We start from the raw sequence: 24,988 nt of genomic DNA, 5'->3' as shown, positions 1-24,988 counted from the left end.
TTTATATCTTAAAGCACTACCATTTTCACTTGACAGGCTTGACTGGCTGATCCCAGTAACTAAAATCCACAGGGGTCTGACATCATCTGCTAGGTCTCTTAAATACTTGACTGACAGAAGCTGAAATTCTGAGATAAAATGAGGCTGTTGGGCACTATCGCAGTTTAGGACATCAGCAATAAAGATTGAAAGCTATTCCAATAAAGATGAATAGTGAGACTGTAGGCATAGTTTTTTCAGTAAAGGATGACAAGGCTTAAACTTCTGCATGGCTGTTGCTCATCTGAAATGAATGCTTTCAAACTTTGCATTTTACTTTACTAGGCCTCATATTAAGACTGAGACTCATATGTGACATACACAGTTATGATGTCCAAAATGAAAGCTATTAAATAAATAACCAATTATTTGACAAGGTGGGGCAGTGGTTAGTGGTTTATTTATAGGTCCAGAAAAATGTTTTTGATCACTCGTTTCTTGTCTGTATGGGCTTTTCTCTTGTTTTTCTGCTTTGCTTTCCAAATCCTAAAGATGTGAGTGGTAGGTTTGTTGGGGACCCTAAATTGTGCATGTAAACATGTGCCTAATGATGGAGTGACATCTTTTCTAAATTTGTAGCTTCTAATTGGTGCTACATAGATGATTCTGTTTTCTACTGTGAAATTAGCTTAATTGACTCCCCATTCTGGAAAATAAATAATTAAAAAATACCTCTATATCACATATGTCTTAAAAAGATACATTCAGATATTTTAGGAATTAAAAATAAATCACAACCAACATTTTTCTATGTCTGTACAGACGAAATAAACTAGCATAAATGTTTAGTATGTCCGTTGCTTGCTTTACATTAGGTGTAAAGTTCTCATTTTGGAGTATCGGTGGCCTTTACATCAATTTGTCTCTCATTAGTGTAGTAGAGTCTGAAGCAAAAATATGGTATTAATTGTTATTGTGAGTTCTCCTGTGAAAGACCACTGCTGTTTGACTATCGGACAAAGACTGAAGTTGAAGATGCAATTATCTACCTGCTCCACAAGGCTTATTCCCATCTGGACAAACCTGGCAGTACTGTGAGGATTATGTTTTTTGATTTCTCCAGTGACTTCAATGCAATCCAGCCATCCCTGTTAAGGGGTAAACTCAGAGATATGCAGGTGGATGAGCCTGTGGAGAGTCAATGACAGTGTCTCTGATACGGATGTTAGCAACACTGGAGTACCACAATGGCTTTTCCATATGACTATGTCTCCTTTTCTCTTCACTCTGTACACCTCAGTCTATAAATATAACACAAGTCCATGTTACTTGCACAAATTCTCAGATGACTCTGTACCTATGGGGTTTATCGATAAAAAGAATGAGACAGAGTATAGGAGTAGGTGCAGAACTTTGTTTCATAGAGCAAACATAACATAAACTTACCATCCGCATAACCAAGTATCTTGTTATTGGCTTTCACGCCAAAGAGCCTCAATGCCTAGTCACTATTCAGGGTGTGGATGTGGTGGAGGTACATTAGTGCAAGTACTTGGGGGTCCACATCAATGATAGTTTGGACTGATATCATAACACAGAGAAACTATAGAAGGAAGGGCAAAGCAGATTCTTTTTTTCTTAGGAGATTGTGTTCCTGTAATGTGCAAAGTGACATACTTCACAACAATTCTGTGATGGCCAATGTAATTGAAGTTTTATTAATTTTATTACAATCATTCCATACAAATCAATCAATTTCTACAAAAAGTAAAATTGAGTTAAGACCAAATCGAGCCCCACCCCTGAGAGAGACAGCAAGGCAAAAGGCGTAAAATTTAAGGCTTGTAAACATACCTAAATTAATAACTTTGATTTGCCATTACAGATGAATGCAGAAGACAATGTAATACAGAAATAATTGCTTCCTCTGTGCTTTAAGAGCTTATTTTAAAATATTACTGATTAGATCCTGCCATGTTCTGAAAAAAGTCTGTACAGATCCTCTAACTGTGTAATTAATTTTTTCCAATTTCAAATAGGATAACACATCGGTTTCCCACTGACTTAAAAGAGGAGAGTTTGGGTTCTTCCAGTTTAGCAGAATAAGTCTGCGTGCCAAAAGTGTAGTGGATGCAATCACAGTTTGTTTGTCTTTCTCCACTTTAAGCCCCTCTGGAAGAACCCCAAGCCAATGTAATTTTCTGTGCTGTGGTGAAGAGTAGTCGTAGTGGAGGAGAGAATGAAACTGAGTGCCATTATAAACAATGCTGCACATCCCCTCTCTGACACACTAACACTGAGTACTTTCAGGCAACGAATCATTCAGCAGAAGTATGTCAAGAAACATGACATACTGTACATCTTTAGAATGCATCACTTTGATTGCCTCTATTATCATTAGCCATGTCAGAATTTTTCTTCTTTTATTGTAATTCTTATGTGCATTTTTGTGGGGTTGCTGCTAGTGTTGTTACCTACTTGAAAAAATCTTGAGTTTCTGTAAAATGCTAAATTTCAAACTGTCTGAAATAAAAGCAAAACATTATACACAATTGTCAATGGAAGTTGGCAACAAAAGTATTGTAATGAATCTAATGCACAAAGGAGACACAGACTGCATAATACACTTGGAGTAAAGAAAGAAAGAATTTTTGTTTAAGGTAAAACATGCAGATAAAATAGATAGAACATGTCCTTTTTATACTACAGATCTCACTCAATAAGATGATTACTGGAAGCTGTATTTTTTAGGGAAGGGAAAAAGAGTCCAACAAGCCACACATCTTCAGTTTATGGCAACAAGGCACCCATTCTCCCAACTCCAATTACTGCCTATGCAGTAACTAATGGATCACCACACCAGCTCATCACGAGCGTTTCCCCACATCTCATCTTTAAAGTACTTAATTTTTTTGGGAGGCTGCCTACAGCTATTGAGCCTAGTTTCATTTAAAAGACCATCATCAAATTAAAATGACACAAGTTGTCAGTATGAGGAGCATCACTAATTAGGGGCCTTCAATAAAGAAGGAGCAGTAATATAATACAATTGCATATTGTTTACTTACAGTATAAGCATTTGAGTGCACATTATCAAGACCACCATAGTTCTGTAGTATGCTCTGTTTTGTACTCCATATGGCTCAGGTTCAACTACCATTTCAGGTCTTCAAAATTTTCAATGGTGTCATTAAAGTTGATTCAGCAAAATGTTTTGATTGAATAGTTAAGCATATATTCATGGTAAAAATTAAGCAGAAGTGTATTTAAGAAGTTAGGCAGGTTTTTTCATGTAAAGCGTTGCTGGAATCAGGCACAAACTACCAAGTCATGTAGTTTAAGTGAAAACCTTAACAATGTTTAAAAAGTATAAAGAGATATTGGGATAACACAGTGTCACACACGTGCGAGTAGGAGGCAGCCAAAGGGCTTGAGTAATTGTAATTCTACACCAGACCAGGGGGCAGCGGGGTGCACTGACTGTCTCTCTCAATTCCTTGCAGACCATTCTCGGGAAATCCCACCAGGTTCCGGCACCTCTGAACACATCACTTCCGGTCACGGTGCCTGTGAAGACGTCACTTCTGGCTCCAATGCCCCTGAAGATGTCACTTTTGGTCATGGTGCCTGTGAAGACGTCACTTCTGGCTCCAATGCCCCTGAAGATGTCACTTCCGGTTACGGTGCCTGTGAAGATGTCACTTCTGGTTATAGCACCTGTGATGATGTCACTTTTAGTTCCGGCATCGGTGATGTCACTTCCTCCACCAGCCTTTAAAGTTGCCACTTCTACTTATTCAGTTCTGTTTTGGACTTTTTCAACCTTTTGCAGCCAGGGCATATTATATGGGTGGCTGCCCCAAACCTTTATGATGTGTTTTGGTTGTTTATCTGACAATAGTTATTACCTAACCCATAAAGCTTAATGAACTGAACGTTCTCTTTTCATTTGACAAACTTCTTATGTTCATATGTTAAATCATGAGCTTTTGATTACTTTTTATATGGTTGACAAAAATATTTTTATTTCAGCTATCCACAACGAGATGGCAACAATCATTTATATAACAGACTTTACACATATCTTCTACAATATAGGAACTAACATTTATTTTATTTAAACAAATACTTTCCTCACCATTAGGTAGCACTAATATGCCAATGTACAGTAATTGTAGAGAATTTTATTGTCAGATCAAATTTTATGGCTGCCTTACTCAGGGTATGCAATTCTCTGGGTTTAGATAGTCAAAAATGTATTTTTATCATTATTGTCAAAATTTCATGTTAGAAGGTTTTTTTTAGGTATTTGGCATATTGATGTCTTAAGGGATTTAATTTGATCAGTCAACACCACTGTCTGTTGGCATGTTCTTCTTGTATCACCATGTGTTCTCTGTGTATTCTGAATAGCCTTCAAACATCCCAAAGATGTGTGTGTCAAGCTAATCATTACTTAAAATGACATGGCATGAGCCATAAAATGGACAAGTGCCATGTCTAGCGTTGTTAGTTCCTGCTCTTCACTTGATGCGGCAGGTATAGGCACTTCTCAATTCGATTTAGTAGGTTCAGGAAATAAGCAGATGGATGGATTGAAATTCTTATTTAGTCACAAAAACCAGTGTTGACAAAAGAAATGCACACAAAAGGTTGTGTGCTTGTTTTGTTTATTTTTATTATTTGCTGTTACAGATAGTATTAAAAGAAAATTGTGAAGATATTGATGGAACACATTAATCAATAAAAACAATTGACTTTCCAGGTTGTTTTCTCCATTAATCTGTAAAGCTTTGGGAGCTGCTTTCCTGTTTCTATTGATTCTCTGAAACAGCCATTGCACTGCAGGGGAGCTCCCACTCTTTCTTTAACACAATGCTGCATTTATTTGCGCAATGGAGTCTCCTGGAGCTTAAAGAAACTATGCATCTGAAACAGCTATAGGTCAGAATTAAGGACTGAGAAAGAGAAAGGCAGGTCTGGGCCACAGTGGATTACAGGAGTTCCATATACTCATCTGCAAACTGAGGGTCATAGACACAGATTGCTTTTCTTATGCTAGACAAATAACACATCTGACAGTGCCAGACAATAGGCAAAAGAAAAGACAATTAGCACCAAGCCCCAGGAGGAAGTGTTCTTCCGTCTGATGACGCCAAATCCCAGGCCAAACAATGTTATCTGACAGTGGTTGTGATTTTAATAGGCTTCTCTGTGTACTTTCAAACGTCAAATGATTTTACTTTTTTAAAAATCTGTTTATTTTCTAATTTGTAGTTTTCATAATTTTACTAGTATACTGACCATTCACATCCCATAAGTAGAACATGCATACAAAAGTGACATTTTTAAACTAAAAAATCATGAGAAATAATCTTATAAAAAGTATGCTGACAAAAACATTAGGGTGAATGACACCAATGCCATATGTGTTTGACTATTTATTTATAGATAAATCTATTTATCTATCCATTTTTCATTCCAGGGTTGTAGTGCAACTAGAGATTATTCTGGCAGTAAAGGGAACAAGGCAGGGACCAACTCTGGATACATGTTTATTGCAGAGCACATTCATAAAAATACACACACCAGACCACTTTAGAATTGGTTATTAACTTATTAGCATGTTACTGGTATGTGGAAGGAAAAACACATACAGACAAAGGCAGAACATATAAACTCCACACAGAAAGTGATCAGTCAGGATTTGAAACAATAACTCAGGAGCTATGAGGCGACTCACAAGTTCTCTGCATCCCTAGGATCATATTGAAAGGTATCTGCAAACATTTTCTTTAGCCTATGTGACGGATGGCCGGGGCCCATCCCTGGCGGGGACACCCCTTTACCACATCTACCAGGGGGACAAGGGTGGGACGCCTAGTATCAACCCCTGGATGCTAGATGGCAGCCTCCCTGGGTTGCAGCGGTGCCTCGGACTTCCCCAGGGCTTCATGGGGGTTGGAGTTCTGTGTAGCTCCTCTGCAACAGGAGCAGCTGGCCCCTTTTGGACACTGGTTTTGCCTTACCTGGAAGTGCAGCTGGATGTCGGCAATCAAACACCTGGAGCACTTCCGGGTACCCAATAAAAGGGAGCCAGAGACCACCACTCAGCGGCAAGAGTCAGTAGGAGGAGGACAAAGCTTGTGGAGGAGTGGTGGTGGAAGAGAGTAAAGGAGTGTTAGTGTGGTGCTTACTGTACTTGGGACTGTGTTGTGGCTGGAGGGATTACGGGGAAGACATACCCTCCAGCTGAAGAAAAATAAAAGTTTATTTGTTTTTATATGTACCTCCGGGTCCAGTCTGTGTTGGGTCAGGCGCAATATAGCGCCTTTTCTTACACCTACTAAAACCAAAGTGGGGTACTAAGTAAAGGAAGAGTGGAATAAATTGTTTCAGAATCAATTGCATGTAAAATTGTACCAGACTATTATATTATATTATATTATATTATAGTACAAATATTTATTGCACTTGTAAGGTGCAGGAGTCGCTAACAATGCAGTTCTCTGCTGAACCCTCCTACCTGTGTCCTTGACCCAGTACCAACAAGATTTTTTTAACACTAGAATTACCGAAGCCTACGAAAAAACTTGTAATCCTGGCTCACCTTAAATTCCTTCGCACCTCTCCATCAGCATCTTTTGTTTTGTAAATGTGTCGATCAGCACGAGCAGCAAGTAGCCTACTGTACCATCCCCGTCTTGCTGGAGCTCAACTCTCCCAGCTGAAGCCAAGGCTCCTTATCTGTGTTTGAGATTCTTGGAGTTGTATAGGGTAAATAATACAGTATATCGTTATTTGGAATACATGCAGTTCATGTGTGTTCCGTGTCTACAAACATTTGGGTAAGTGAGTGATGAAAGAAAATGTGAGGCAAGAAAAGCAGAAACTTTTTCCATGTTATACTAATAAAGAGATAAAGTATATAATGTGAGAAGACTTTAGTCCAAATGTCGAATAAACGTGCACTTTTATTCATGAATATAACCAAAGAAAAAAAAGAATTCAATTCACATGTTGTGGTCAAAAAAGTGAGTTAAAAACCCAAGCTCTAATATGAATTAACAGGAAGTTGATACATGTTCTTGAATGGTGCAGAGGTAAGAACTACTGCCTTATAACCCAAAGGTAACGGGTTTGACTCTTGGCACTCCGAGTATTGAGCTGCTGCTATTATTACTATAATATAATAAAAACATACATTTGATTTGAGTCTGTAATGCCCGGTGTAAATTTTGGCTACTTGTAAAAGTAAGCACTTGTTTTTTTATTATTCAGTTTTATTCTCTCGGTGACATTCATGTGGTACAACAAACTTGCCTCTCCCTGTCTGAGTTGATGGTATGTATATCCATTCTTTTCACAACAGCAGTGATGACCACATTGGGTGGTGCGCCTGATGCCTGCTCAGAACTATTTGTTGTACCGGCAATTAAAGATATGATGTCCCATGACCGCAATCAGTGCATTTGCAGTTTGACAACAGAGACACCTGTGCAGAGCATATGAAAAACAACAGATTTGCTGCAGTTTTGAACATCTGCCAATGTTTTGTTGAGAAGTATGTTTTGAGTTACAACCCAAGGCAAAGACTTTTCAAGTCTGTGATCATAAAACTTATGGAGCCATTTCTGGACAAAGGCAGGACTGTAACAAGAGACAGCTTCTTCACAGCAAATTCGCTGGCTAATAGGCTGCTGCACTGCAGCAAATTTCACTTGGCACTTTAAAGTAAAATGGGACTTCCACTTAAAGCTAAAGTCACTTTAGTATGCGAGCAATTCGTCACGCTAGTATTTAGATCTGGCAGTGCTATGCTGATGGTGTACATGCCCAAAAAGTAGAAGCCTTCGATTTCAGTCTGTAACAGCCAGTGTAAAGTTTTGCAACCTGTAAAATATATCGCTGAAGTGGTATAACCAGGCACACAAACACTGGTGAATCATGTCTTCTTAGTATCTTGTTGTCACTTGAATTTTTTGTTATTCAGTTTTATTCTTGAATAATATTCTTGTTTTGTTATACCTTTGCGAAAGTGTTTATTTTATATTCCTGTAACCACTTAAATGAGTGTTCAAATGACAACTCATGTTTAAATGGCATAATGTTTTCAAATAATGACGTGCATGAGCAAGGCAAAGAAAGATTCAATATGTATGTATATATATATAGTGGCAGACGGTAGGGGTCCATGCCACAATCAATGAGTTCCGCCAGAGAGTGCTGCAGCTGGGACTCCTGAGCCCGTATGGGCAGCATATTCGCCACACCAGGAAGTGCAGCTGGAAATCGGCGATCAACCACCTGGAGCAAATCCGGGTGGACTATAAAAGGGCCCAGCAACCACCACTCAATGGCCAGAGTCGGGAAGAAGAGGATGAAGTTTGGAAGAGGAGTGGTGGTGGAAATAGAGGAAAGTGTGTGGTGTGTTTTGGTGGTGCTTTATTTACACTTGGAACAGTGTTGTGCCTGTGGGGATTACGGGGAAGACGTGCCCCACAGGTGAAGAAAAATAAAAGTGTATTTATTTCAACGTGCTTCCGTGTCCATCTGTGTCTGGTCAGATGGTTGGGCAAGGTCATGGGGTCCAGCGGCTGTGGGGCATCTATTGGTGAAGAAAGATTCACTGATCTTGACTTTGCTGATGAAGCTCTGATCGTCACAGAGTAAATGGAGACTCTGATTGGGGCACTTGAGAGACTGAGTGAGGAGTCTGGGTGTCTGAGCTTGCGAGCGTCCTGGATAAAAAACAAGATCCAGGCCTTTAATGACCTCTTAGGCACAGCCATCTGCATTGTGTCTTTCTGTGGAGAAAATTTTGACCTTGTCAAGAGGTTTACTTACCTCGGCAGCAACATTCATGTCTCTGGTGACTCTTCCTATGAAGTCAGTAGACAGATTGGGAGAGCATGGGGGGTCATGAGGCCGTTGGAAAGGGGTGTGTGGAGCTTCCAATATCTATGTAAAAGGACAAAGGTCCAAGTCTTTAGAGTCCTGGTGCTTCCTGTCTTGCTATATGGTTGCGAGAAATGGAAGTTATCCAGTGACCTTAGACAAAGACTGGACTCCTTTGGTACTGTGTCTCTCCGGAAAATCCTTGGGTATCGTTGGTTTGACTTTGTTTCGAATGAGCAGTTGCTCATGGAGTCACGAATGAGGCACATTACCTGCGTCAGTTACGGCACTACGGCCATGTGGTGCGTTCCCCAAGGGTAATCCGGCTCATAAGATCCTCATTGTTGGGGACCTGAGTGGCTGGACCAGGCCAAGGGGTCGCTCACGTAACACCTGGCTGCGGCAGATAGAGGGGTCATTTCCAGAGGGTGGGACTGGACCGCGTCTGCCTGTACCAGTGCATGCTCCCCAACTTGACTTTACTTTTACATATATACACGTATATATACACACACACATATACACACATACATATATATACTAGCAAAATACCCGCGCTTCGCAGCGGAGAAGTAGTGTGTTAAAGAAGTAATGAAAAAGAAAAGGAAACATTTTAATAATAACGTGACATGATTGACAATGTAATTGTTTTGTCATTGTCATGAGTGTTGCTGGCAGATATATATACACACACACACACACACACACATATAAACATATATATATATACATCTCTACATATACACAGATACATATACATACACACACACATATATACACACAAATACATATATACATTGTCAGGGATGCCAGGGGCCATGACCCGGCCGGGACGCCAGGAGGGACCGGAAGAGGGTCAGAGCCCTGCCTGGATCACGGGGTTTGCCTTCCGGGTTGCTTTGGGGGCCACGGGTCGAGGGCATGGAAGCCCTTCCCTGTAGGGGCCCGTGGTCACCGCCAGGAAGCGCCCCAATGCCTTGGGGACTTGTTTCCCCAGCACTCCCGCCACACCAGGAAGTGCTGGGGGGAAGATTTATGACGGCGCCGGAGAGCAGCCGGGAGGACAGCCGGCACTTCCGCCACACTTGGGCGTGGCCAGAAGATTGCCGGGAACACCTGGGGCTCATCCGGGTCCTCTATAAAAGGGGCCGTCTCCTTCATTCGAGGCTAGAGTCGGGTGGAAGAAGGACGAGGCAAGAGGAGTTGTGGAGGCGGCCCGAGAAGAAGGCATTGTGGCCAGGACTGAGTGACTGTTTTGGGGTTTGTGCACGTGACTGGTCTTTGTGACCAAATTAGTGTAAATAATTTGTATAATAAACGTGTGGTGGTTTGACAACAACATGTCCGCCTGTCTGTGCCCGGGTGCCGTTCACATCTGGCGTAGTCGGCAGGATGCTCCGCCTGTTCCAAGGCGGGGACCTGTTATCAAAAAATTTGTTGTGGACGGCCCGGCGCAGCAGGGGACCCCACCCACGTACCGCGGGGGCTGCGTGCACACAGCCCCGCGGGGTAAAGGAACCCCACGGACCGCCAGGGGTCCGCAGGAGGGCCGTTATTCCCTGATGCGGGCGGGCGTGCATTGGAGGAGTGCAGCGGGCTCCCGCGATCGCGCCATTGCTGGAGGCGCCCGGGACGGCATGGCGTCCAGAGAGGCCACGCCGAGGACGTTTCCTCGGTTAGACAGGACCTGGGAGGTGAGTTCCCCGCCTATCGGCAGCCGGCCCTTGGGGGCCGGGCGTGTTTTGTTTTCCAGGCAGGGACCTCCCGGATCCGTGTCAGTGGCGGGCGATGCTGGTTTGCGGGCCCGGTAGGGCGGCGCCAGCCGCGAGGGCTGCGGAGGAAGAGACGCTGCAGCTCGAAAGGTGCTGGCAACAACAAGGCTGCCGGGAAGCACGCCGCCGCAGAAGGGGAGCCAAGATGGCCGCGGACCAGAAGTCCCTCCCCCTGACAGGCACGCGATTGGACGGTGTGTCTTGTGTGCCCGCCGATGACTGCAGAGAGGCGGGACCAAGGAATGTCCATCACGGGCAGGGGAGACCCATTGGGCGGAGGAGAAGGCCCACAGGAAGTGGCGGCGTTGGAGGCTGACAGACAGGTAGGCTCGCGCCGGTTAACTTCCTGTCTTTGCCGGCTGCTCTGGCGGAGCTGGAGGCGTCACTTCAGCCCGTGGAGCAGCGTGTATTACAGATGCTACGTGCTCTCCGGGCTGAGGTGCTGGAACTGGAGAGGAAGGCGCTGCGGCGCTGAAAACGTTTCGATCGACAACGGGACGGCGCTGACGCTGGAATCTCCAGCCGGAGAGGTACGGCGGAGACAGTGAGTACAGCCGACTCCGTACAGCATACGGGAGGGTCTGTTGAAAAAGGCTGTGATGATAACGATCAGTTCCAGTAAGCAGCCCTCCGACAGGAGGTGTGGCGCCGCTGGCTGTATGGCGGCGAGGGGAGTCGAGAGGACGCTGAATGGACACGGGCTGCTAAGTGCCCCGGGTCCTAGCGCCCTCCGCCCCGAGTCGGCTGCGGTCTTGCGCCGCACTATAGGGACGCAGACGGGACAGAGGCGTCTTCTTTTCCATAAGGAGTCTCAAACCGTCATGGCGTCCCAGAGTGAACGGAGGAATAAAGGGCTGGGTGCCGATTCCTCCGATATGAAGGGGACGCAGACGGGACAGGGGCTCGTGTTGGTTAATACGGAGTCGCACACCGTCAAGGCGTCCAAGAGTGAAGGGAGGATTAAGCGGCTGGGTGCCGCCTCCAATATGGTGAGACGCTGCTGGGTGCACGCGTGCGGCTGGCTGCCCTCTGGGGAGCAGAGGGAATCCCTGAGGCGGCGGAGAGAGCAGGCGGTGCCGACGGCTCCATCATCGAGGGACACGGAAGCGCGGAGAGGGTGCCGATCAGGCAAGTGCCGGGCGATTGAGGGGGAACGCTGCCCGTGCGTGCGGCACGAGCTGGGTGCTGGCAGCGGTTCTGCCCCTGTGTTCTCTTTTGTAGGGACGGACCCCGGGCGAGCTGAAGGAGCCCCTTCGTGGCGGAACAGCCCTCTGATGTCGGGCCGTCTGCGGAATAATCTCTGCTGGTGCGCAGGTGCGCTCACAGCTGGAGGAGCCTACGGGGAACAGTGGCTCGGAACAAAGGGGCGTGGAGGCCTCGGAGGGGGTGCCGATCGAGGAGGCCCCGGGGTGCCGGTAAAAGGGGGGAGCACAACCTGTGCGAGGCGAGGGATGCACCAAGGGCTGGTGCTCGGATTGTGTCTCCGCCCTGTCCCTGCTAGGAGTGCGGGGCCGGACCCCGGCTATCCTCGAGTGGGACCCGTTTCGGGGCTCTGCTGCCCTCGTGGGACGGGTCGCTCTTACCCACGAGTGGTCTTCGCTGGCTGTGGGGCACTGTCAGGGATGCCAGGGGCCATGACCCGGCCGGGACGCCAGGAGGGACCGGAAGAGGGTCAGAGCCCTGCCTGGATCGTGGGGTTTGCCTTCCGGGTTGCTTTGGGGCCACGGGTCGAGGGCATGGAAGCCCTTCCCTGTAGGGGCCCGTGGTCACCGCCAGGAGCGCCCCAATGCCTTGGGACTTGTTTCCCCAGCACTCCCGCCACACCAGGAAGTGCTGGGGAAGATTTATGACGGCGCCGGAGAGCAGCCGGGAGGACAGCCGGCACTTCCGCCACACTTGGGCGTGGCCAGAAGATTGCCGGGAACACCTGGGGCTCATCCGGGTCCTCTATAAAAGGGGCCGTCTCCTTCATTCGAGGCTAGAGTCGGGTGGAAGAAGGACGAGGCAAGAGGAGTTGTGGAGGCGGCCCGAGAAGAAGGCATTGTGGCCAGGACTGAGTGACTGTTTTGGGGTTTGTGCACGTGACTGGGTCTTTGTGACCAAATTAGTGTAAATAATTTGTATAATAAACGTGTGGTGGTTTGACAACAACATGTCCGCCTGTCTGTGCCCGGGTGCCGTTCACAACATACATACACACATATATATATATAAACATATATATACATACATATCTACATATATACATATATATATACCTGTGTATATATATATATATATATATATATATATATATATCCCATCCTCCCTTGCGGTCCTTGCTCCTCCCCAATAAAATGGCGCGGCGCCAGGAGTGGCGGAGGGACAGGACCTGAACACCGTGCTGCAGGGAATGAACGCCCAGCTCCAGGCCCTGCAGAATCCATGAAGGAAGCCGCCTCCTAAAAATGAAAACATTATTTGTACAAAATCTTAATTTATTTATCCATTCCTAAATAATTAAATGGGCAGGCTATTTCGGGGCACGCCTATCAAACATCAGACTTGGGGGTCAATCGCGGGAACCGGCAGGGACGGGCGGCCACCCCGCCCCTGTTTGTTAAAACGGATGACTCACATCGCCCGGAGCCTATGGACTGCAGCTGGACATGCAAGCATCCCTTGGCGAGTGCGGGAGTGGTGTTGCTAAATGGGCACGCCGTGGTGGCTTTGTTTGATTCCGGCAGCAACATTACCATATTAAAGCAGCATCGCTCGCTCACTGCTATCTTACCTCTGTTCAAGTTACCCTATTTAAATTTTAAATAGATCCCCTTTGAAAGGATAGGGGTCGATTTGGTGGGACCCTGGAGCCCTCAACCCGTGGCCACAAGTATAGGAATGGGCATTTTATTTAGTCTATCTGACGGGTTGGTCGAGCGATTTAATCAGACGCTTAAGCAGATGCTCCGCAAGGTAGTCAGCGCGGACGGCAGGAACTGGGACCAGCTCCTCCCGCTCGTGCTTTTTGCCTACCGGGAGGTACCCCAGGCCTCTACGGGCTTCTCCCCTTTTGAATTACTATACGGGCGACAACCCCGGGGAATCCTCGACATCCTAAAAGAAGGCTGGGACAGAATATTATTCCGAATAAATCAACTCAAACCTTAAATAACTTATAATATTTTGCTCTAAAGCCCATAGAAAATATATCCTGTCTAAATTATACAAGTTAGAAATGGACATAATTGAAGAGAGCCATAAAGTAGACGCTGAATCAGCAACTGTTGCGAATCCATGAAGGAAGAAAAATGCACTGGCAAAAAAAGAACATTTGCAGGCTTTCTTGGGGCTTAACACTGCTGTATTGTTAAAACATGAATGCAAGTCTCTTTACTCTTATTTGTAATTTTCACGCACGCCGAGTAGGAGGCAGCGGATTGATTCGAATAAATCAACTCAAACCTTAAATAACTTATAATATTTTTTTGACCTGTTTTTGTGTCTGTAAAATATATCCTGTCTAAATTATACAAGTTAGAAATTAAGTATCGTTAAAAGAACAAACATTCAAATTTCTGTTACTCATATGTAATTTTATATAAAAAAATAAACTTAAATTTTAAATATCCCAAAAGATTTTGCTCTCCACAAAAATATATCCTGTCAAAATTATACAAATTCAAATATGAACATGCTGCATAACAAAACCTGGAAATATAAATAAAATGTGTTCTTTTCAGCAATAACAAATCAAATCATTCAGTTGTCTTTGCTCATATGTCATTTTAGAGCTGGACGCCTGGCATCTTTTTTTGGCCACAAGTTCGTTTATGTTTGGTGTGAGGTTCTGTGTTGTGGAGATTCTCAGGATGGATTGAAGGTGCTCATCAGTGAGGCGACTCCTGTGTGCTGTTTTGTTAGTCTTTATCACTGAGAAGAGCTTCTCACACAGATATGTGCTACCAAACATTCACAAGGTTCGAGCCGCATGTAGACGGAGCTGGAGCATTTTTGCGGGAATGGAGTGTATAAGCTGTGCGGGCCCTGCAGTATCGTACTTTGCCTTCAGTGTGCCATTACACTGCACCTCAATCACCTCCATCTGAATCTGCACAGGTGCAGTTTCCACATCGACGGCAAATGGGTTGCGAAACAACTCAAAATTCTTTTTTTGTTCTTCAAAGTCACCAAAGCGCAGTGCGAACTCAGTTTATCAGCAAAGTGCGCATTTGGGAACACCGTTGTGCCGACTTCGTTCAACATTACTTGGCAACAGGGAAAGTGGGGCAAGTTGCACTGGTGCATTTGTGTCTCCCATAAAAGTAACTTCACTTGAAATCACTTTGTGATTTTGCACAGGTAAAAACGTCTGCTGAAGTGTCAGATTCTTCTTTAACTCTTCTGCTTTCTGTATCTTGTGCATTGCATTCAGGTCTTTCAGGCTATCTTGATGTTTTGTCTCATAGTGCCATCTTAGATTAAATTCTGTAATTATAGCCACATTAGCTCCACAAATAAGACACACGGGTTTACCGGCAATGTCAGTAAACATATACTCAGCCTCCCATCAGTTTTTAAAGGCTCTATGTTCAGAATCACCTTTTCTCTTTGGCATCGTGTGGGCTAGCTTCGCAATAACTTGCAGCATCATAAGGTAGACTTGATTAACGCAGTAAGTGTTCGGCAAGGCAGTTGAAGCGCTGCATTAAGGGATCTGTAGTTTATTGTGTTACCAGCGCTTCATATCCCCGGGCCATTAATAACAATAATATATAAAATGATCTCGGGCCGGATATAATTACACGCCGGGTCGGATGTGGCCTGCGGGCCTTGAGTTTGACACATATGGACTAAATAGAACTTGAAAAGATATATTTTTTCAAATGTGATTGCGCAATTCAGATTGAGTTGACGAGCACTACAGTACATCGAGCCTGCGTGCTATTGTGGTTTTGCCTGCGTGCCTCAATAAGTTACCCTCCCCTCGCTCTTACTTTTTTACCGTTCATCTAATGAATACACTGAGTATGGCTTTACCAAAACAATCATTGATCGCGAATAAAGTATCAATTATTCATAAATCTTCAATTGGTGATCTGTATTTCTGAGTTAACCGCATATTTTTTCATACGTCTCAAACCAAGGGGATGCGAGGCTGAAGTGAATCGGGAAGTGTGCGTACATACTCAGTGCATCCCCTCTCGGGAATCGAACCTCGGAGCTAGAGTCGAAGCCTCTACTATTGTGCCACGGTGTGTAGTTTGTCTATTTGAGCGTAGCAGTGTAATTCTTTTTTTGTTCAGCACTCTTTGGAACTGTTGCTTTTTGTCTGCGCACTATGTCAGTTTTACGTGAGCCACTGAATATGGTTTTATATGTCACTCGCTCGCTTCTAATTGTTTCGCTGCCTTCTTAATTATATAATGTATGTTTTCTTCAGCGGTTTTTGGAGCTCTTCCTGGTTTTCTACGTACTGCGTAATTACGTGGGAGGCGTGATGATGTCACACGAAACTCCGCCCCCCACGGCCATCGAGCTCAACTCCATAATAGTATATGAAGAAAAATAGATTCCAGTTATGACCATTACGCGTAGAATTTCAAAATGAAACCTGCCCAACTTTTGTAAGTAAGCTGTAAGGAATGAGCCTGCCGAATTTCAGACTTCTACCTACACGGGAAGTTGGAGAATTAGTGATGAGTGAGTCAGTCAGTCAGTCAGTGAGTGAGGGCTTTGCCTTTTATTAGTATAGATATATAAATATATACACAAACACACACGCACACATATATATAGACACACACACACATATATATATAGACACACACACATATCTATATATAAAATCCAATGTCCATCTCTCTGTCAGTCTGAGTGTATGTCCGCTTTCCGAGACAGACACTGCAGGCTGAGATGTTAAGAGTGGGGAGCTGCGCAGGGCCCTCCTCACTGTCCCTTATCACTAATATGTGGGCAAATATGTATATATACACACACATATATACTTATATACATATATATATATATATATACACACATATGTGTATATATATATATATATGCGCACACATATATATATACATACACACGTTATATATATATATTGTGGAGCCGACCCGGACACAGACAGGTGGACATGTTCTTAATCACCACCACACGTTTATTTACAAACTATTTACAACAATGAAGTCACACAGACTCAGTCCATTTAGTGCACAATTACCCCAACAATCACAGTCCTGGCCACAAATGCCTTCTTCTCGGGCCGCCTCCACTCTCCTTTCTTGCCTTGTCCTTCTTCCACCCGACTCTAGCCCTGAATGAATGGAGACGGCCCCTTTTATCCAGTTCCCGGATGAGCCTCAGGTGTTCCCGGCATTCCTCCCTTGGTCACGCCCCAGCGTGGCGGAAGTGCCGACTGTCCTCCCAGCAGCTCTCCGGGTGCCGTCCTAAATCTTCCCCTCTGCACTTCCTGGTGTGGAGGAAGTGCTGGGGTAACAGGTCCCCAAGGCATTGGGGCGCCTCCTGGCGGTGACCACGGCCCCCTACAGGGTTGAGATTCCATGCCCTGTACCCGTGGCCCCCAGAGCAACCAGGAAGGCGGCCCTCACGTGATCCAGGGGGGGCTTTGACCCTCTTCCGGTCCCTCACGGCATCCCGGCCGGGTCGTTGCCTCTGGCATCCCTGACAATATATATATATATATATATATATATATATATATATATATATATATATATATATATACACACACACACACACACACACACACATACACATCTTTACATACAATATGCTACCGTGGCTGTTTGTTCCTTTGTCTGTCTAGGATTTTAAATCACCTGTAGCTCACAAACTGTTTGAACTATTCACCTGAAATTTGGTACACATATACTACGTGACGTCTACTATCCACTTTCAGGGTGATGATTGACCTCCAAGGTTATTCCTCTTTTTATTTTTATTTTATTTTATTGTAGAATCAACTCTCGGCAGCAGCCAGCAGGGCAGCCATGCAGCACATGCGTACGGATACCATTCTCATCCCTACCACCTTCGCCACCACTTCCCATACCTCTTCATATCTTAAATCATTCTTGAGGCAGATTGAAGACTTAAGTGCCAGCTTAAGTGGAACATTAAAGAAAACATACTAAGTAATTGCAACACAAACACTGACTTAATCAGTTTAAACACGAAATGATGCCAATGAAAGAAGAGAGTAAGCGGGCCACTAGGGTGGAGAAGAGAAGAGCTGCTCAGGAAGCACATCCTTGAGCAAATGAATGCTAAATGTACAGAGTAACAGAAAACTAGGAATGCTCAAGTCAAGTGTATTCACTGCAAGATGTCGTGCAGTGCACCGTTACTGGTATACATACACTGTATATATTGCCAAACCTGCTCAATCTATTGCAGAGTCATGGGGTCAGTATCGAGTCACCAATTAGACTGAACTACCTATGACTCTGGGCAATATTCCTAAAGTGGTAATCTCACTCATTACACACAGTTCACATTCAAGTCAACTTTTCTTTTAAGACACTAATACACAGACTGAAAATTCCTTTTCCAATTTCCTTTTATTTGCACATATTTGCATGCTTTGTAAGAGGTTGTGTTTTATGCCGAAATGTGCTTGAAAGTTTTACACGTATTTTTAACATACTAGTAAAACATTTTTCTTTTTCAAAATCCACACCACAAAATGAATCAATAATTGCATCAATAATTCCTTGAGGATATATCTTAACTTAACATTGCTTCATTTATCGAAATATGTGAATTTCATTTGTGAATTACTTTGTATTAAAAATGCCAGCTTAACAAATGAACATATACGTGCTATATGCTATCTAAAGCATATACAGTATCAATACACGCTGAACGCTTTACTTTACATGTGCATAAATGTAAAATGTAATGGTAACAATACTGACTCATTACTGCGGCAAGTTTGTGAATATTGTTTCATTAGAGATTCAGCTGCATGTATGTTAATACTACAGAGTCTAGACAGTTATTTTTTTTAAATTATAAAACAGATACAGATGATTACCTTCACCTAAATAAAGATTCAATATAACAATACTGAAGCTTGGGAAAAGTCAATAATAATTAGCAAGTCACAAACAAATTACAAACAGTATCTGTGGACTCCTGTGGATATTTTTGTCTGACTTTATCTGAAAATGAAACCAAATCCATAGAGATTTGAAGGTCATGGAAACAATGTCCGTCAGCAGCTTCATATCATTAAGTGACAATGATCAAAAAAGACGGGAAATTGTTGCATCAGAGCTGGCCAAGTGTTTCTTCTGGGATCTGATTAAATCTTGACAAGAATTGATTGAGCAAAGCCCAATTAAAACCCTGCATCTCATGGTTCTGATATGCTTTGGAAATGTCTTATCAATGTTGACCTTAAACACGCTCAAGGCAAAGTCTAATTCAGATAGGCCTGGATGAAGAAGACAAATCCCGAGTGCATATACTAATGCAGTAGTATACAGTGTTTATAACACTAATCAGATCTGGAAAGTAATTTTCTAATTTAAAATAAAAAGATACATTGTGCACATTTATGTTCAAAATATTCTTCAAACTGAAGGCATATTTTACAATGTATATGAAAGCAGATGCAGTATAAAAGACAACACGGCTAGCTCTTCCATTAAGCTTTTCTCACATTCTCACATGTCATTAGTTTTCCTAGACTGATGGCCATGCACTCCTGATATGTTTCTCATCTAAAGGGTACCCACAAATTGAATGTAATGAAATGTTACACCCTGTTCCTTTATTTGTACTTAATAAGACTCACAACCTGTGCATAAAAAAAAGATGGCCTACTAATCATTTTACATTAGACTCTAACAGTTTTCTCTGTCTGTGGTATATAATATAGAGGATATTGAAGTTTACAGAATTATGGAAATGAAAATGATTAGATAATAATAAAGATAGGTTGTGGTAAAGAAACTGACTGTTAAGTAACTTTCGTTTTTCTGTGTTTCTCCTCCTTTTATTTAAGCTGTGAAGATTGAAGTTGCAGTAGTTAATCAGTCTCCATGTCCTGACTATTGTTAGAGAAGGTAAAAGATAAACTACCATTTTAACATTCATTTATACCCAGAAGTGTAACAAAAGTCACTAACAATGTCAATTAAGTTCTTAAAATATTCCTTTACAGTACTCTAAAAGTTCCCTAAACCTTAATGCAATATCTCATGGCATTAACTGCTTTGAAATAGATTCCATAGGACTCTCATTATTGTAATCTATAAAACTTTGTATTGATTACTAATAAATGACTTGGCAGTTGAAGCTGGACCTTACTGTATAACTGACCATAGGACTATGTTGCATCAAATAATGAAAAATATGGCAGACTTAAAATGACTAATTTACCACTGACATTTCTCAATGTAAGAAAACGACTAAATTTATCACATAATAGTTGAACTCTCTTTTAATGAAGACTGATCATGATATAGGAATTGCACAAGCAGGATGGAATTTGAGCCCAGTCTCCTGAAGTTATGAGGCAGGGTTACAAACTACTCCGCTGTCTATAATATTCATTATATCATAGTGTGTGAAAGTCACTCACTGCAGCCCAGTCTGACTTTGTAGTTGATAGTTTGAGACACAGACAATAAAATGACTAATTTGGAAAGGCTCTGAAAAGATTCTGCCTCCATACAACTTTGAAAATACAAACAAATGGGCAACACCTCAAAATAAACCTGTAGGTGAGTATGGTCCTAAGACATTAATAGAGCAAATGCAGTCTTTGTGATGGACACAGCTATCTTTATGTGTAATTTTTTTCTTATTAAACCAATAAGTTCACAGTGAAAGCTTTTGACAATTACATTCAGTCTTGTGCCATAGTTCTTCTTATTATTAAACATGGATCAAAAATAATGGAAAGACTTCCAGAGTAGTATAATTGATAGAGGTAAAAAAAAAAACTGGTTATTTCAAACGAGGTGTAGGCTAGGAAAAACAACTAAAAAGAGAATTGAAGATGAATCGGAAATCCTTGTACTCTCTCATTGGTCCATCTTGAATACATGCATTGGTTATTTGCTGTTCCACTCCTAAGTGATTTCCCTACCTCCCCACTCTGTATTTAATATTTGCCCTTTCAAATCTCCATGGCTTACCATTCAATATTTGAGTTCATTTATCCTCCAAGCAGTTGTTCATTGTCTAAAATTGTCCTAACCAATTTTATTTAAATTCACTCGTACCTGAGGAGTAATGTCAAATCTCTGTCTGAGGTGAGTGTGTGGGTTTCAATGCCACTCCTCAAAAAATCTTCTTAAAAATACTGTGAAACACTTGTACGCTTTCTTAACATCATTCTTTTGCTATGTCAGAATGCAGACACCTCTTAGTGATTTTGATGTGTAACTAGAAAAAGTTAAGAAAATAATGTAAATGTATGGTCTTAAAATAATCGATAGAGACCGCCCTAAAACCCGTTAATCCGGACATGACAGGACCATACTCGGTGAGGATTAGTTAGGGAATATTCAGATTAAGCAGAAGCTATTTTTAAAAGACTAATTTTTACTAAAATAAATGCTTTCCTATTTTTTATTTTTTTCTAACTGGAAAATAATTTTTCTGCCACCTCTAATATGGAAGTGATCTTTTCTAACTTTCTTCATTATCAATAGAAAAAGTGTGCTCAATTTTTGCTCTATCGACACTAACACTCTTTTTATGAATGTTATCTTCTGTTAACCCAAGCCACAAAAATGTATTATAAGTAAAAACAAAACAATACAACAGGTAGAGAACTTAGGTAAGGTGTACATGTAGATATAATAGTTGAGGGACTGATTTGTGTTTGTGTAGTGGAGGAGAGGGGTTAGTGGGTCATTTCCAAGAATGCATATTTCATCCCCCTCCCCAGCACCTGTGACATGTTACAAAACACCATCATATTTGTGCATATCCAGTTCAGCAGGCAGCTTTCTACATGGACTACATGTAGTCCCTTTATCACTGATTTTCTTTTTTACAACTAACTCTCATGCCAGAATATCCAGTACAGATTAAATGAAAGTCCTGACCATCCAGGTCTAGATTAACGGGGTTTTGCTGTTGTGCAGATAGCATGGTGTTGAAGTTAACTAACTAATTACAGGGACTTGCTTTAGATCACTATTGATTTGTTTTGCTTTACTCCAGATGTCAAACTGGTTTTCTCCTAGTTTTCCATTTTCCTTTCACATCTTAAAAATATGATTGTTAGGTTAAATGATGACTTTAAACAGGGCATCAGTCAATGTGTACAGCTATGACTAGAAAATGGCGGGCATTCCATTCTAGGCAAGTTTCTGCCTTGAGCAAATTTCTAAAAGACTAGATTCTGACTTCCTATAACCCTGTAATTGGAAACATAGAGATTAAAAAAATGGAAGTGTGGATAGAAATTCACCCAGTAGAAACCTATACAGGTTTTACTGCACTTGACATAGAAGTGCCTTCTGATGAAAATTAAGAAATGGAAATTCCAAAAGTGCACAGATAGAAGCTGTCAGAATGGGCAAGAATGTTAAGACTGAAAAGAACTGCAAACTCACAAATTTGAGAAATAAGAGAAGCAGAATGTAAGCAATGCAACCCCCACTCTCCTAGTATCTGTAATGCAGTGCTGCACTCTTAATTAGGCATCAGCACTTGCTATCGATATGCTTTCCAATTCTCTACTGCACTCTGCCCTCCACTATCTGCCCTTCCTGGCTATAGAAAAAAAAAATCAATTTTCACAGGGGCCAAGAAAAAGTGGCAGCCTTTTTCTATAACCATGTGAATCAGTGAAGTGTGTATAACAGATATCTTCTTTCAGAATAAACGGGAGCCTTGCATTTCTTCAAAGAGATTAACTAATCCTCCCATCGCTTAAAGCTACAGTGCACTGTGATGGTCTGTATTTTCAAGCTGAACAGTTGATCACCCACATGCGCTGCAATATGTATTCTTCTGCAGCAAATCGCAGTCTTTTTTGTCTGCAGCAAAATGCAGTAATGCAGCATTAAATGGCTATTTTCTAACTCACGGATCTGGAAAATAGGGTTTAATCAATGGCTACAAGGACCTATTACACCTCCACGAACGAAATGTCACTCACTTATCCGTAGATCTTCGATCTGTCATGGACTGAACTGGCCGCTTGACAGGTCAAGCTTATGGAGACACCTGTACAGGTGAAGTGTTGAAAACCTTAAAGATGTCTACTAGCACTAGATCATGATCAAAATATATCGATTATATACTGCCAAAGGGAAATTGATCAAATTCCTATTTAGAGATTGAAAATGAACAAGTGCATTCTTCACCAAGTCTGTTTTAAATAAAAATATATTAAAAAATATAAGTCAGCATCTCACATTGTCAGTTCCTTATTTAATATCCCCCTGTGTTAACTGGTTCAGTTTTCTACTTTAAATGTTTTTATTTCATGCTGCATTTACTCTCATTAAAAGTTATCAAAAATGGATGGTATACAGTTTAAACAAGCAAATGTCTGAAGGTGTAACACATACAGCTTACAACATCGTCAATGTGGCTACTATGACTAAGTGGCTGGGAATATCATATTAAATGACTGCCAGTCACAAGTGAAAGCCACAAATGTCCATGACTCATTATAATTATGTAAATGAAGATTATGATGGAATATCACAGAAAACGTTGCGCAGTACGACGATGGACTTAGTGACCAGATCTGTAAACGATGCTCTACTTCATCTAACATTATCTCCAATTAAATGACTAAACAAATAAATAGTAGATAGATAGATAGATAGATAGATAGATAGATAGATAGATAGATACTTTATTAATCCCAAGGGGAAATTCACATAATCTGATAAGTATACTGATACAAAGAAACAATATTAAATTAAATAGTAATAAAAATGAAAAGAATTAAAATAAAATTAATGTTCACATTTACTCCCCCGAGTGGTAGTATCAATTAAAAAAAAAGAAAAGGAGAATTAACATTAAATTAATGAAAATTCTTATAGCAAAAACCAATAAAATGATCTGTATAACAATTCATGCAAAATCGAATTTGCAAAAAAGCCCTCAAAAAAACTGCAAAATATTTTGAATTTTGTTTTCAGTGAAATTTGTGCCATTGACACAAGAAGAAAGGCATTTTTGTGTAGTGAGTTTTTCCTGTGCTGAAAACACAGTAATGTGCACAGTGTGGAGTTATAGTGCGTCTTTGTGTAGAAAATATACAACATGCCACTTTAAAAAAAAAAGTTACTACACTTCTGCGGTGACATGAAGAAGAGACATAAGCAGAATTGATTTAACTGGTATAATACATGCATTACAAGGCTTTAGGGAGTAATATTCCTTGTTTTCCACCTCAAAGTAATTTGGTTTATCATAACAAGATACCATCTTAGCCTGCCTTTAGTTTAGTGGAAGCATGCACAACATATTTTTGAGGTACATTTACAACATTTTTTTTTTCTTTTATTGATCGGAATGTGAAGCTCTGAATATTTTTTTTAACACACAGATGTTAACATTTTAATAAAAAACTAATTTCAAATTGCCTACTTTTAATTAAATATTTTTTTCAGCATTTGGGTAAATAAAAAGTAGTTTAAAAATCTTAAAGATATGAATTTACAAAGGTTTAAAATCATTTTAAAGAAAAATGTCACTACTGTAGTGTACTGGACTTGATTTCTTTACGATTAAACTCATTTACACGACATTTAATCCAGCCTGTTTTTTTACGCTTCAATGACATCAACATAGCTTTATTTTTTATATGTGATGAAAACCATTCACTTACGTTTCGAGTGCTTGTCACACAAAGCCGAAGCTCTCATGTCACAGAGGCGCAGTGTCCCTTTACTGCTGCTGTAAACAAAAAGGTTACAATGGTATGGATGAAACTCGGCAGCTGTAATCACTTCTGTTAAATCTTCCATGTTGGCAGGTTTGATATCCACAATGTCTGAAGGGAAGGATGGTTAAGGAAAAACACACTGGGAAACTAAACAAAAATAAATCAAATGAGAAAAACAACACCTAAACAGTTTAAAAGTTGCAATTAATTAAAATAAAATTAAAAAAACAATTGGTCATACTAAAAAAATAGTATCTTTATTTATTACCTGGCTAAACCACCACCTGTCGAAAAAAGATACCTAAGAGTTCAGGGAAAAATGCACAAAAATAAACAAAATGCAGAGTAAGCATGTGTTATTTCACTGAATTGTATATGACAAATACTATTGTAAGGCATTTTGTAAAAATAAATATGAAAACTACAAGAATATAATGAGGAAATAAAATAAATATGT

At 41.5% G+C, this 24,988-nt stretch overlaps 1 protein-coding gene across 2 annotated transcripts in view; it reads right to left on the bottom strand.

Moving 5' to 3' along the window:
• Positions 1-24,988, bottom strand: part of LOC120527714 (serine/threonine-protein phosphatase 2A 55 kDa regulatory subunit B gamma isoform) — a 272,015-nt gene that overhangs the window by 42,160 nt on the left and 204,867 nt on the right. For both annotated transcript variants that reach the window (XM_039751452.1, XM_039751451.1), the window contains one exon: positions 24,475-24,639. In XM_039751452.1, the coding sequence (XP_039607386.1) occupies positions 24,475-24,639 (165 nt within the window). The remainder of the gene's footprint in view (positions 1-24,474; positions 24,640-24,988) is intronic.

The sequence above is a fragment of the Polypterus senegalus genome, chromosome 4 (assembly GCF_016835505.1).
Source record: "Polypterus senegalus isolate Bchr_013 chromosome 4, ASM1683550v1, whole genome shotgun sequence".
Taxonomy (NCBI): Eukaryota; Metazoa; Chordata; class Cladistia; order Polypteriformes; family Polypteridae; genus Polypterus; species Polypterus senegalus.
The sequence above is the reverse complement of the archived record's forward strand: the minus strand, read 5'-3'. Positions and strand labels throughout refer to the sequence as shown.